Below are 14,591 nucleotides of genomic sequence, written 5' to 3' on the forward strand. Positions count from 1 at the left end.
TAATCACTGTCAGCAACAAAATAACACATGGAGAGGCACCGAATGTTCCAGGTAAGCCAAAAGTAGACAGATTCATTTCTAACAATTGGATAACAATTAAGTGGATCAGATCCTTGATGCAGTTGTTTCCAATAATGTTTAAAAACTATGGGCTTACATTATGGCTAAATGGCACACATTTTTCACTTGTGTTTCTGTTCACATATTAATTTAGTATGGAAATAGTAAGCAGATATTTTGCATAAAACAATGCAGTCTATTTAAATCTAACTTGGAATTTAATTCTGATTGCAGGAAATGTACCAGATATGAAATCAGTATACAGATTATAGCAGACCAGTTAAACATGCAATGGTCTACAGACCATTGGGCGCCTGCCTTTGGGTGACCTTAGATCATCTCGGCCAAGTTACTTAATGTTTCCATGCCTCAGTTTCCTCATCTGTTAAATAGAAGGTATTAACAACACCTATCCTTCATAGGTTGTCATGAGAATTAAACTGGTTGCTATTTAATAAAAAGCTTAGACTAGTGCCTAGCATGTCATAGGTGCTATGTAAGTGTTAAATAAATGAATAAGAAGACTTTTCAAGCCATCTGATTCCCAGCTCTGGAGTTAAAGGGTTATCAGAATCTCTGGCCCTACGACAGTGGATACAGGTTGAAAAACCCTGCAGGTTATTCTAACAGTTCTTGTTCTACGCTGCCCTCCTCCCCACCAAGTAAACTAAATTACCTCTTAGTTTCTTTCTAGTTAAAAGGAAAAAAAAAAAATTACTTGATTGGAGACAGAGTTTTTAAAAATGATTCCTCTTTCTGCCATTTTGTTTAAAGAAATCAGCGTTTTTCTTCAACTTTATGAAATTAAGGTTGATGAGAAGCTCTCAGTCATCCTCCTAGCAGGTAACAGTCCCCATCAAATCATTCAATCATCCCTATTTCAGCCCTCAAAGTGCAAGTTTAATAGGTGTTGACTAAGTGAAGAATTTCCTTCTAAGAAATCAATCATTGTTTCCATCTCCACGAAGGCAATCCTTAAGTTCAAACTAATATGTATTTCAACAACTAATCTACAGCTCTGAACCTTCCCTAGTGCTATCATAGCTATCGGTTCTTTAAAGAGACTTAAGCACTGAAATGGAATTGACTTTTGGACCACAGAGAAATGGAGGAAAACATAAAGATATCCAGGAACAGGGGAAAAAAGAGATGCCCAGAATCTCCACTAAGTCTGTTAAAGAAAGGTTCAAAAATGGATTTAGTAGATACCATGAACATCACAAATAGAAAATGCCAGGATGTGTTAACAATCTTGAATCTATAAGTAGAAGGTTGGTGATGAGTCAGAGTTACTTTGGAATGTCCTAGGGAAACTATTTCAGGGCTTTGGACTACAAACAAACATTTTAGGGAATAAAGTTATAGCATCTCCCAGAGCAGTCACATTCAAGAGTGCTCTGGCTCCATGTGGCACAATTTCTACCTGCCAGGGATGCATAATTACATGTGGGAAAGGTTGTATGCATGTACTTAAATGCTTCTAGAATTTTCTATGCAACAGTTTATCTTGTGTCCTTACTTCCTGGACCACTTAAGATCTAAACGCTGCCAAAGAATACATATAGGCTCATTTAGAAAATCATCACCAATTAAATGTCTCTCCCTTTGAAATATGTACTTCAAAAAACTTTTTAAATCGCACCACATAAGGATAACAACTTGAAATATGTGGTAAGATGTCAATGAGAAACAAAAATGATTTGCTACTTTGATTATGGAAGGTGGCAGTGCAAGTAACTTAAAAAGGCAAATCTAATGCTCTTTCCAATTAGTTGTGAGTTTGTACCACTGGCTTAGGGTAAGAAGTCCAGAGCTTAGAAAGCTGATTTTCTTTCAGAGTGGGACCTTTGCACCTGGGGTAACTGCCCATGTAAATGGGGCTATCTTTGGGTGGCTTAGAATCAATAGTTAGGCTGAGAGTATAGAGGAAATTATTACAGCACAAAATCCACTGACTTGCACTTTCTACACAAAAATGTTCTTTTTCATTAAACTAACATCAAACTTGGCTCTGGTTTTCTGCTACTTAACAATTCATTAGCCTCGTTAAAACAATGATCAAAGACAAAATTTTTAGAACTGAAAAAAATGCTATTTTTAATGGCTTAAAAATTCTGCCCAAGTATTTGTTTTCTTTATAGAGAGTTCTGTTTTGTCTCAACAAGACACTCGACACCAGAGGCCCTGCTTCTGGTCCTAGGATTTAGTAGGTGCTCACGTCAGGAATGGCCCTAACTGCTTGCCTCCCAGCCGTCTGAACCAGAAAAAGACCACCCTTCTAACCTGGGTCATCCTTTGAGTGAAGTTCAGAGAGATCTCCATCTAGTTCTGCCTCTTTCTGCATCACGGCAACAAGACAGTTTTTACAAAATGGAAGCCACACGGTGCTGGATGTGCCTGCAGCATGGTTTGCCCTTTGGTCCTCACAGTGGTCCTGTATCTGCATTTCTTTTTTAAAGTACAAACTTCCAGTTATAATAAGTCCTGGCGATGTAAAGTACAGCATGGTGACTGTAGTTAACAATACTGTACTGCATATTTGAAGTTGCTAAGAGAGTAGAGCATAAAAGTTCTCATCACAAGGAAAAAAATCATACCTATGTGTGATGATGATGTTAATTAAACTTGTTACAATCACTCTGCAATATATACATATATTGAATCATTATGTTGTACACCTAAAACTAATACAATGTTATGTCAATTGTATCTCAATAAATACTAAATTTTAAAAAAGGGTTCTTTTCCTCTATCCTCACCCCACCCACTTTATTTAAGAACAACTTTTTTTTCTTTCACATAACAAAAGCAAATTAGTCAATCAAACAAAAACAAACCAAGCTTATACGATTTAAAACCATCCTTACATGAGCTAAGCCAATCTTTTTTAACCAACACTCCATCACCCAAAACCACATGACTTATGAATTCAAAAACTCATGTTTCCTATACCCCTTTCCAACTCACACACAACCAGATAATTCTGGCAGAAAACATCATATGTAGAGTTAATTTAAAATTTTTAATTCAAATCTATTTCCTATTACTGCTTTTTTTTTTTTAGGGTTAGCCTAAGACGTTTCCAGAATAATTACCCTATGATAACTTAGTGTCTATTGCCTCAAAGTGTAAACAAAATTTAAAATATTTATTAAACATACATTTTATAACATACTGGACAAGCAAGTTTTAAAAAACTTGATATTCCCTCTACATAGACCAAATATATTTATAGATTTATACAGTTATATATTAACAGAAAATTATTTATCTTTAGTTATACTAGAATGTTACTAGTTGAAATATATACTAACATACTAATGTTGAAATCTAAGATATATTTTAGTCTTTCTTTGCTAGTCTCCTTGTATATGATAAGGTTTTATCTGGAGGGCATTTAACTATTTTATTCACAGATTTTAAAAGATGATAGTAATGGTTTATAAATAAGGAACTACTTAAAGCATATTCTCTTCTGGGCTAGAAAAATAGTATCAGTCTCATCAGATCTTTGGTTTTGAAAGTTAAAAACAAGTACCATTTCTTTACAATGGCTGCATTGAAAAATTACTAAAATCAGAAGCTGATAAAGAAATATTTGGGCACATAAGTAGACCAAACCTAGTCTCACCAGCACCCTCTCAGATTATAAGAAATTACTAAAAATGAATGTTTTAGTAAAACATAAAAATACTAAATACAGAGGATGAAAACATATTTAATACAGAGGTATATACAACTATATTAATGGTAAAATGAGAAATAACTATACTAATACCACAAATTTTAGAATAATAAAATAAAAACTGACATCAAATTATCCCCAGAAAAATGAAGTATCAACAACCTGAATACTCTAGTTTTATGGTCAGATGGATGCACCACGTGGATGTACCATATTCCATCTTCTAAAGCACATCAAGTCAAGTCAATGAAAGAATATGAACTAAACAGGAAATGCAAATCTTAGGGTGTACCCCAAAATTGTGTAAAGAAAAAACAGGAAGAAGCAAGAGATTCAAAAAAAAAAACCCTATAGGACCAACAAAGAGATAATCACCCTACGTATTTTTGGGGGGAAAAAGTCCTTCCCCACGTTTTTCTGAAGGCTTATTTATTTAAAGATATTTTCCTGTCACAAATGACCTTTAAAAGGTAAATAAATAATTTCTCCTAGTTAATTTAGGAATTCCCACCCCCCACTATGGCTTTAGGGACAGATCCAAGTTTTATGTTCACTGCAATTTTCACAATTTTTCGTTTTTTGGGGGGTGAGTGGGGTGGGTGGAGGTACTCGTTAAGAAAAGTTTTACAAAATTACAGATAAAAAGTGAGTTATAGGGCCTTCGTGGGAACCAGAAGGTTAAGCTTTATCAGCGTCATTAACAGACTATATTCAGCAACAAGTTTCTGAAAGAACTGTCTCTGCAGGGAAGTTTTGTTTGGTCTGGTTTGTAAAGGTGAGATTTTTTTTTAAAAAAACAATAGCAAATCCAGTGAATGGGATAATGCTGTCACCAAAAGATGTGTCTTACCATACAAGTATCCAGATCTTCCAAACGTTCTATCTCTGTGAGCTCCTCCACCATGATGATGGAGCGTTTAACGGGCTTCTCCTCAGGCAGCTCGATCTCCAAGGAATCTTGCTGAGGAAGGGCCTTGCCACGTCTGCTGAAATGGTCGGCCTAGAGAGTCAAGACACATCCAAGGAGAAATGAAAGCCCAGAGACAAGGGAACAGCAGGTCAGCTGAATTCCAGAAGATACCTTCCACAAGGTGGCGAGTGAAGGATACTGTCTGCACTTGGTTAATGGCGACTCTTAATACATTCACACTGGAGTACGTTACCTCTTTTATCATCTTTCTTTGCAAGGTGGAGTATTTTAAACAAGAAATTACAAAATCTCTTTTTAAACATCTTTTGAGACGTTAGTTGAAAAATAGGTAATTCATAAATCTTTGCCATGTTCGTGTAAATATGCACAAAGTAGGCATGTATTTTTGTTTTCCAAAAGATGCATTATGAACATTTTCAGGAAGTTGATGTCATTTTTTTCAGCTTTCAGTCTTCAATACAATCACCTAAATGTCCGTCGACAGATGAACGGATACAGAAGATGTGGCACATATATACAATGGAATATTACTCAGCCATAAAAAGGAACGAAATTGAGTTATTTGTAGTGAGGTGGATGGACCTAGAGTCTGTCATACAGAGTGAAGTAAGTCAGAAAGAGAAAAACAAATACCGCATGCTAATACATATATATGGAATCTAAAAAAAAAAAAAAGAAATGGTACTGATGAACCTAGTTGCAGGGCAGGAATAAAGATGTAGACATAGGGAATAGATCTGAGGACACGGTGGGGAAGCTGGGATGAAGTGAGAGAGTGGCATGGACATATATACACTACCAAATGTAAAATAGATAGCTAGTGGAAGCAGCTGCACAGCACAGGGAGATCAGCTCGGTGCTTTGTGACCACCTAGAGGGGTGGGATAGGAGGGAGGGAGGGAGGCTCAAGAGGGAGGAGATATGGGGACATATGTAAGCATATGGCTGATTCACTTTGGTGTACAACAGAAACTAACACAGTATTGTGAAGCAATTATACTCCAATAAAGATCTATTAAAAAAGAAAAAAAAAACACTAGGAAGGAAAGAAGTCAAAGGGGAAGGACAGATTGAAGTCGCTGGATTAGACCCACAACCGTAGCAACTCGGGGCTGGTCTGGATGCTGATTCCAACATTTTAACTGTAAGAAGACATCTCTGAGTCAATTGGGGAAATCTGAATAGAAAGTGGATTCTCACTGTTAATAAGGAATCTTTGTTGATTTTGTTAGGTGTGACTGTTTCGGCAATCATGTAAAAATCATGCTGCCAGTTAGAGACGCCTTCTGAAGTATTTACAGCAAAATGGCATGGTATACGAGAGATGCTTTAAAATAGGCCAGAAAAAATTGTGTGTGTGTGTGTGTGTGTGTGTGTGTGTGTGTGTGTGGTGTGAGAGAGAGAAGGGGGGGGAGAGAGAGAGGTAGAAAAAGCAAAGAAAGATCAGCAAAATATTGGGATAATTGTTAAAACTGAATAGTGGGCAAAGGAGGGCTCATTGTCATACTTTCTCTGTTCTTGTCTGTGTTTGAAATTTTCAACAATAAAAATGTTTTCTCCCCCTTGGGAAAACAAAAAGTAAGTGAAGCATGATGTCATTGCCACCAACATTACTGGTGGAAATATAAGGGAAATTTAAACCAGAAAAATAACTGACACAGGGTAAATGAGGAGACCACTTAGTACAAAAGAAAATAAGTATTCTTTTTTGTTAATTTTATTTCGTATTTCCTCTGAAAGAATTTCTTTCTATATCTAGTGCTCAAAAGTATCTAACGAGGGGAAATAAAATGATTCCAACCTTCATTATTTTTAAAGGACTGAAAGGAAAGAAATTGCTAATAAAAATTTTAATTATTGCTAGCTTTCATTGTTTTCATGTAATAATTATTATATTTTACATAACTTATTAATTACCAGTGTTGTACTTTAGATAAACCTAAAAAAAGTAAATGGTAAGAGATGAAATAAACTGGGCTGAAATTAATAAGCTCTAGTGCTGAGCTGATTCATCACCAGGAACTTTGAAACGTTGAGAACCAGTTGACAATTCTATGGAACCTTCGGGAATATTTCTAAACTTAAGTCGGAGAAAATATTAATGCTACTGGAATGTCTTTGAAAGCAGTGTTTCACTTTGAAGGTACAATTTCTTTCACACAGCAGTTAAGCTCTCAACTTACAATCCAAATCAGCAGTAAGAAATTCAAAACGAAAGTGCATTCACACAATTCTTTTTCGATTGTAAAAAGAAAATGTCAGTACTTAGAGTTACCATATTCTTCAAAGAAGGACAAATGCAAAACAAGTGAAAATATTCAAAGTGTCAGTGTAGTTCTCACATGCAGCCATATTCATACAACATCTAGTATTTGTGTCATCAAGTAGGCATCTTGAGACAGTCCCTGGAGCTGTAGGTTATCAATAAACTTTCTATAAAGGATGCTTTATTGATTTTGTTTTTGCTTTTTTAAAAAAAAAGTTTGAATTGTGATCCCTTGACAAGGTTGTAGCTCTTTATTGTGCAACGAACTGCAAACCAGTGCTTCTTAAAATCTCTGTGGTGAGGAACCAGTTTTTTGTATTTCCAATTTGCCACAAACCAGTATATTGATAAAATACAATACAAATTTTAAAAAAAATTTAAATAACATGTGTTTGGACATTATTGCCATGTCAAATTGCTCTAGAAGTCTCTCCACGCTTCCTCTTAGTTTCTGAACTTGCCTTGTCATGGACAAGTGGGCCAGCTCCAGTCCATAGGCAGTACTGGGAGTAGCTAGAGACGTCCAGCTTATCTTTTAGATTTTAGAGAAGAGTCAGATATTTTTCTCAAATGAATTTTTCAAAATACTCATTTTGTCTGCCTCGCAGAAGAAGCTGTTGCTGCTCCTGTGACTTTGGTGTTCTCTACCGTCACCCAACAACTCAATGCCATAAAACTGTAGGGTATCTACAGCCTACCTAGTTAACCTGCAATTCTTCTCTGGAGAAAACACTGTCATAACTTGTTTGGGAGATTTCTACTGCATCATATCACAAATATTTTCGAGACACAAGATATAGCCACTTATAAAACTTGCATCTGCACCTCAGAGGACTTCGTGAAGTTTCTGATATATTTTTCATATGCACTGATATTGGAAATAGTTCTACCTAGTTTCTACCTTGATGTAGAACCAGTCTCTAGATGAAGAAAATTTTAGTTTTTCACCTTGGTGAATCCAAAAGGCCTAGTTAGACACTCGGCAGCTATCAATTGCTGGAATATGTCTATTTTACTCTTGCACTCTCTTTGGACTCCAAACATTTCATTTCCGTCATGTTTTTAAGAATACTCTGTTATCAGATAATCATATCAGAGAACAACAAAACGAGCACAGATACATTAAATACAGGTGAGCCTTGGACTACATGGGTTTGAGCTGTGCAGGCCCACTTACACGAGAATTTTTTTTAGTAGTAAATACTACAGTACTACACGATCCGGGTTGGCTGAATCCTCGGATGTGGAGAGCCAACTATAAGTTATATGTGGATTTTCAACTGCAGGGAGGGTCCTGCTCCAAGCCCCCGGTGTTGTTCAAGGGTCAACTATAATCTAAAAAAAAATTCTCAATTTTAGACCTTAGTCCCAAAATCATTTCCTATCAAAATTTTTGACCTGTACACATTATAAATGAACAACAACAATTCTGAATACCGTCGCTTCTGCTTTGCCCTGCCATTCTCTCTGGAGAAATTCTAACATGCTCTAGAACAGCTGGAAGCAATGAAGAAGGAGGAGGAAAACCAGGATTTTAACCCATAAAGCTGCAAAGGAATAAAATGTAGAAAAGCAACCACATCCCCACGCCGGAGGCTGCCCTGCATTACCGCAGACCAGACCAGGGGTTAGGATAAGGGTTCAAGATGTCCACAGCACTTACCAGTTTGTGATGGCAGTGTGAAAGTGCATCCAGAATTTCATCCACGATTCGGTCAGATAGGAAGGAGGCCACGGTCAACTTCACTTCACTGTGTGAAAATCAAAAGCACAGAGTGGCATTTTAATTTGTGCAAGAAGGAAAAAAAATCACCCACCCTTGATACTATGTTGATAAGGTCAACTGTGATTTAGTTTCTGTCTTTGAAAATGGCATATAAGAATGTGCAAACAGGGCTAAGGATTTCCAAAAATAAGCCTTAAACACTGCCATAAACACACAGGTAATAGACTTTCTTCACCAATTCCAACCTGCCTCTGCAATTTCAAAACTCAAGATTTAGCGGTAGAAATGAAAAACATCTGGATAAAGACAAGCTTAATGGGAACCATATGTACCATGTGGGAGGAACAATTCATCCATTGACATAAATGAAAACAAACTTGGGCTGGAGTAAATTAAGAAAATCTAGTCTGGTTGTGACGTCTTGGTTATTTCTTTCATATGCATATCCACCGCCTTCTACAAAACTTTTTACCAGTCAAATGGTACCATATTGAACTGCTTCTGCTTTGACTTGCCATCAAGTCAAATTCACTGTTCTCTTGCCTTTTATGAACAGAAGTTATCAAAATGTTTAGTTTTAGTGCCTCTTACCTAACCTTACAAAGATGCCCAGACAACAAGAAGTAGCTTGTAGTTTTTACTAATAAATGACTCAGCCACTAAGGTTTCCATCAGAGGGCTGGTATTTTAGTTAGCATTTTAGCTATTTGGCATTCCCAAGAATTCAACTTCCATGTGTGTCTTCAGTCTAAATAACCCTACCTAAATGCACACACGCACAAATGTGCATAAATGCACAATACACTGAAAGGTAAATGTGCTGGAGAGATACATACCCATGTTCCAACATCGTCACATAATTTCAGCCTACTTCTGAAGTCAATAATTTAAAAAATTTTCGAGCAGGGAAAGAAGTTATCAAAATAAGATTATTTATTCCTAAAACTAAAGTTGAAAGTATATTTGTGTAATAGGGAAAAATCTTTCTAACTGAAAGGCAATAATTTGCATTGCAATGTTTCTGCTCAGAAGATTTCTGATGGCAGTGCAGAGGGGAAGCACCAACTCTTTGATGACTACACTAAAAATTTTCCTGGGCTCCATAAAAAGGAATGTTTCTTTAATTCCTGCCTCTGAAACAAGGTCTCACTAGCTACTTGGTTTATCTATACTATATTATTCCCCAGAGGTGTCCATTGATAAGATTCACCTGGGTTGCTTATGAAAAATACAGATAACTAGGTCCCACCCCAAACATCCAGAGAGGCCTGGGAATGTAATGTTAACAAGTACTTCCCCTGATGCTTTCAGACATGTTTGGAAATTTTGCTTCCTTCTAAGACTACAGAGTCAGTAGTTTGTTTCTCTTCCCCACCCCGCCCCCCTCTGAGGTCGGAAGGGAAAGTTTATTGCAAGTTATAACATCAAAAAAAGGTTCTTAAAAAGAAAACAATAGATACATGTATATGTATAACTGAATCATTTTGCTGTGCACCTGAAACTAACATACATTGTTAATCAACTATGCTCCAATATAAAATAAAATTTTTTTAAAAAAGCAATTATTTTTTAATGTTTCAGGACCATTCTATCATTTTGCTACTGGACGCTCCACTTCCTTCCTGATTGAACTTCCAGTTTGCAAAAATTTTAAAGGAAAAGATTTAATTTAGCTTGTATGTGCCTATTTTCATTCTATCAGTGCTCAGTATAATGCATTATAAGAAGCCAAGTAAGGAGTTAGTGGACATATAACTGATTTATTTAAGTGAGGAGTTTTATACTGCTATTCAACTTTTAGAATTTGCCCATTTTCAAGGGAAATGAGCATATTTGACAGAATCTGGTACTCCAGGAAAGGCAGAATATGATCTACTGGTGGTTCAATCTACTATTATGAAAAATGGTGGTCAATACATTTTTTTTCTCCTTAATACTTAAGGGGCTTCAATAAAAATTCTGAAACTACAGGTTACAGAAATATGTAAGCATACCTGGGCTAGAGTTCATAAAATCACAATCTGTGGGGTCCTAAAAACCCTCTGAAAGTCTTTTCTTAATTTCTCAAGTCCTTCCAGTTGCCTTGCAATTCAGTTGAATAGGCATTAGGATCTTTGTTTAAAAGACACACACACACACACACACACACACACACACACACACACACACACACACACACACACACACACACTACAGCTGTATCTTAGACCTGAAACTGTCTAGTTACTACAGAATTCCTAAACCCTCAAAGTTCTATAGTCTAGCTTTAAGGTTATCAGCCTTTGATATCTATATTGTGATGATATAATTTTTTTTGCATATTTTGTTTTTAACTCTTATTTTTCTTGCAGGCTGTCATCAAGCTACATCATGATGTGTCAGTACCTCTCTGAACTCTCCAGATAGGAGCTGTTATTTTTGCTACTCCTAATTATTCTTATCAAGATTTGGACATGGTTAAAATGGGAAATTTTAAACGCTTCTGAATTTGGTTTTTAGTCACCTGACTTTCCAACTAGAAAACATAATGAGAATTAGCTGAGCTATAATGTAATACTGGTGATCATCCCAGAGTTTCTACGTAAAAATCCAGGAAAGTTTGTTGGTGACCACACCTTCTAAATATTTATACCTAGGCATAATTTTCAAACTTTATCAAGCAGAAATCTATGTAAACACTCCAGAGCACCATTAGCACATACAGAGTCTCACAGACCCATCAAAGAACCCAAAGGAAAATATGGTGAAGTCCTAGTGGGCCTCTTTGCCTATTTATAGGCTGTGCATTGGCTCCGAATAGTCTGGCGGTAGAAAGCTAACTGACCTCACTCTTCAAAAGTTAGTGATTTATAAAGGTGAAAGATAAGCTTCAGAAGCAGAGAAAAAGAGGGGGTTACAAACATGTACCCCTCCCTTAAAAAAAAGAAAACTCTTAAAAAGAGCAGGTAACTGGGGCATATCTGGGGTCATCTGATTTTGGAAATGTATTAAACCTATGCATTTATGTACAGCTATATCTGTATATAGTCGCTGCCTCTTAGACATGTCTAAACACATTCTGTACAAATAAAGCCAACGATAACGCTCTTCACAGCTGCCTCAACTGCATTCACAGACACTGCAGCTCCTCGGTTTATTAACATTATAAACCTACCTAATTTTGTTAAGGATATCAATTCCAGACTGCTCCAACAGGACATTTTTAACAAAGGTACGTGGGATGGAAATCTTTTCAGTGCTGGCATGAATCAAGTCTTGCCGAATGTGGGCTTTTTTCATCACATTGGGACAAAGATTCTCGGCAGCATCAACCATGGACTCAAGCAACGCCTGCAATGCAGCACAAGTGGAGAGAGAGAGATGATGACACAGCCCCGGCGGCGCCCGCCATAAAACTGAAAGGTGGTTATATATGACGCCAAGCTCTTGGAGAACAGGGACACAACAGAGTCCCAGGTGCGACTTGGGATTCGGAGCTGCCCTGGGGTGACTTGTGACTGCTGGGTGATCACTGATCTCAGGTGATCACTTTAAGTCAGACACCTGGCAGATCCACGCAGGCTTCACCCTGGCATCTGAAGCATGATGGTGTGCTAGCTGTACTTAACACAGAGGCATTCATGATAAGATTTAGAAAGACACATATATACCAATTTACCACACCAGACTGTTCTCCTGGGTATTAGCAAATAAAGTTACAGATGTCCCTAGAACATACATCAAGTTAGAACTCTTGTGCAATTTCACAAATCACAGAAACCTCAAATCAGGGTGAAGCATTCAATAGCTCCATCAAAAGAGCAGTCATAGCAAACCACTATATAACAACTGCTAGTTTTCCCCTTTTAAAAGAAAAGCTTTAGTGTTAAGTAAAATTATAATTGTTATCGGAACAATAAAAAACATGAATAACAGACAAAAATATTAACAGAGCACTTTATAAACAACATTAATAATAACAGTCAAAACCTACTTATATAGCACTTCAGAATTTTAAAAATATTTCCGTCCATTTTATCCTTCCAACATCTGTGAAGATGGGTACAGAAGCTATTCGTGTGATCACCATTTTATAGTTGAAGAATGTGAGCTAAGGGAAGTTAAACGATTTGCCTGAGATGGATGGCATGGCTGGTAAGTGTGGAAAGGGCACCCAAGTTAGCGTCAGACCTAAATTTGAATCCCAGCTGAGTGACACTGGGCTAAGTTACTGATCTCTCAATTTTACTTTCCTCATCTATAAAATGGCAAATAAAAAAGTTCTTGCCTCATAGGATTACTGAAGATAAAATGATATTACATATGTAAAGTGTTCAGTATCGTGTCTAGCATACAATAAAAGTTCAGTATATCACAGATAATGTTATTAATTTGTTTTCAAAGATGCTAATCTTCATGATAAGATCCCAGCATATACCCTGAGAAAACCATAATTCGAAAAGAGTCATGTACCGAAGTGTTCATTGCAGCTCTATTTACAATAGCCAGGACATGGAAGCAACCTAAGTGTCCATCAACAGATGAATGGATAAAGAAGATGTGGCACATATATACAATGGAATATTACTCAGCCATAAAAAGAAATGAAATTGAGTTATTTGTAGTGAGGTGGATGGACCTAGAGTCTGTCATACAGAGTGAAGTAAGTCAGAAAGAGAAAAACAAATACAGTATGCTAACACATACATATGGAATCTAAGAAGAAAAAAAAAAAGTCATGAAGAACCTAGGGGCAAGATGGGAATAAAGACATAGACCTACTAGAGAATGGACCTGAGGATATGGGGAGGGGGAAGGGTGAGATGTGACAGGGTGAGAGAGTGGCATGGACACATATACACTACCAAACGTAAAATAGATAGCTAGTGGGAAGCAGCCACATAGCACAGGGAGATCAGCTCGGTGCTTTGTGACCACCTAGAGGGGTGGGATAAGGAGGGTGGGAGGGAGGGAGCCGCAAGAGGGAAGAGATATGGGAACATATGTATATGTATAACTGATTCACTTTGTTATAAAACAGAAACTAACACACCATTGTAAAGCGATTATACTCCAATAAGGATGTTAAAAAAAAAAAAAAGAAAGCCAAGCTTGATCCCATTACTATTGCAGTATGAAGGGGACTAGTGGAGCATTATTATGGAAAGACTAGTCTCTCTGCTCATATATTCACATGCAAAGCACGATGCCAATAGTACAATCCCTCATCACGCTGTAGGATGAGCAGCAGGGCAGCAGGATGTTTATAAAGATCTTGTGAAAAGCAGGAGAGGAGTGGCGGAGGCAGCCACTTGAGAAGTTTCCAAAAGCCACTCGTATTCTGACAGGGCTCTGTCCCTGTGAGAACTCTGACTAATCACTCATTTAGTACATTATTCCAAGAGAGCTACAAGCAATGCCAAATGAGTCCGTTTAAGACAAATCATTTTCCTCTTTGGCATTAAAATAAACACATTCTGTTCCAGATGGAGTAGCAGAGTCCAGCACTCCTGATAAGAACGACCTCAGGTATCAATATGCTGTTTGAATTCTGTCACGTTCATCAATATAGCGTGACTTTCTGAAAGGTCCCCTGCATGACAGTGCTAATTCAGTTAGAATGAACTCCAGACCTAAGGAGGGAAGCCTGGCTTCCGATGCAGACCATGATGTGAAATTTCTGTGGAATGTTAAGTGCGCAGCGTTAAGTGAAGAACCTTTTCAGATCTCTGCTTTCTGACCTATAAAATTATTTCTAAGGTCTCTTTCTGCTCTACAAATCGACTACTGCATGGTTTTTGACCCTATGAAAAGGAATTTCATCCTGCCCTGGGCATCCAATTCGACAGATATTTTGCAGTTAGTCCCCTACCACCACCTCTAGCCCGACACTTTATACTCTACAAAGTGATTTCATCCATGATTTCCTTTGATCCACATAACA

The 14,591-nt window shown here is 37.2% G+C and overlaps 1 protein-coding gene across 9 annotated transcripts in view; it reads right to left on the reverse strand.

Annotated features, from left to right (window-relative positions):
• Positions 1–14,591, reverse strand: part of CARMIL1 (capping protein regulator and myosin 1 linker 1) — a 316,754-nt gene that overhangs the window by 54,001 nt on the left and 248,162 nt on the right. For all 9 annotated transcript variants that reach the window (XM_057554259.1, XM_057554263.1, XM_057554262.1 and 6 more), the window contains 3 exons: positions 11,823–11,998; positions 8,606–8,693; positions 4,596–4,745 (listed from right to left, as the gene is read on the reverse strand). In XM_057554259.1, the coding sequence (XP_057410242.1) occupies positions 4,596–4,745; positions 8,606–8,693; positions 11,823–11,998 (414 nt within the window). The remainder of the gene's footprint in view (positions 1–4,595; positions 4,746–8,605; positions 8,694–11,822; positions 11,999–14,591) is intronic.

The sequence above is a fragment of the Balaenoptera acutorostrata genome, chromosome 10 (genome assembly GCF_949987535.1).
Source record: "Balaenoptera acutorostrata chromosome 10, mBalAcu1.1, whole genome shotgun sequence".
Taxonomy (NCBI): domain Eukaryota; kingdom Metazoa; phylum Chordata; class Mammalia; order Artiodactyla; family Balaenopteridae; genus Balaenoptera; species Balaenoptera acutorostrata.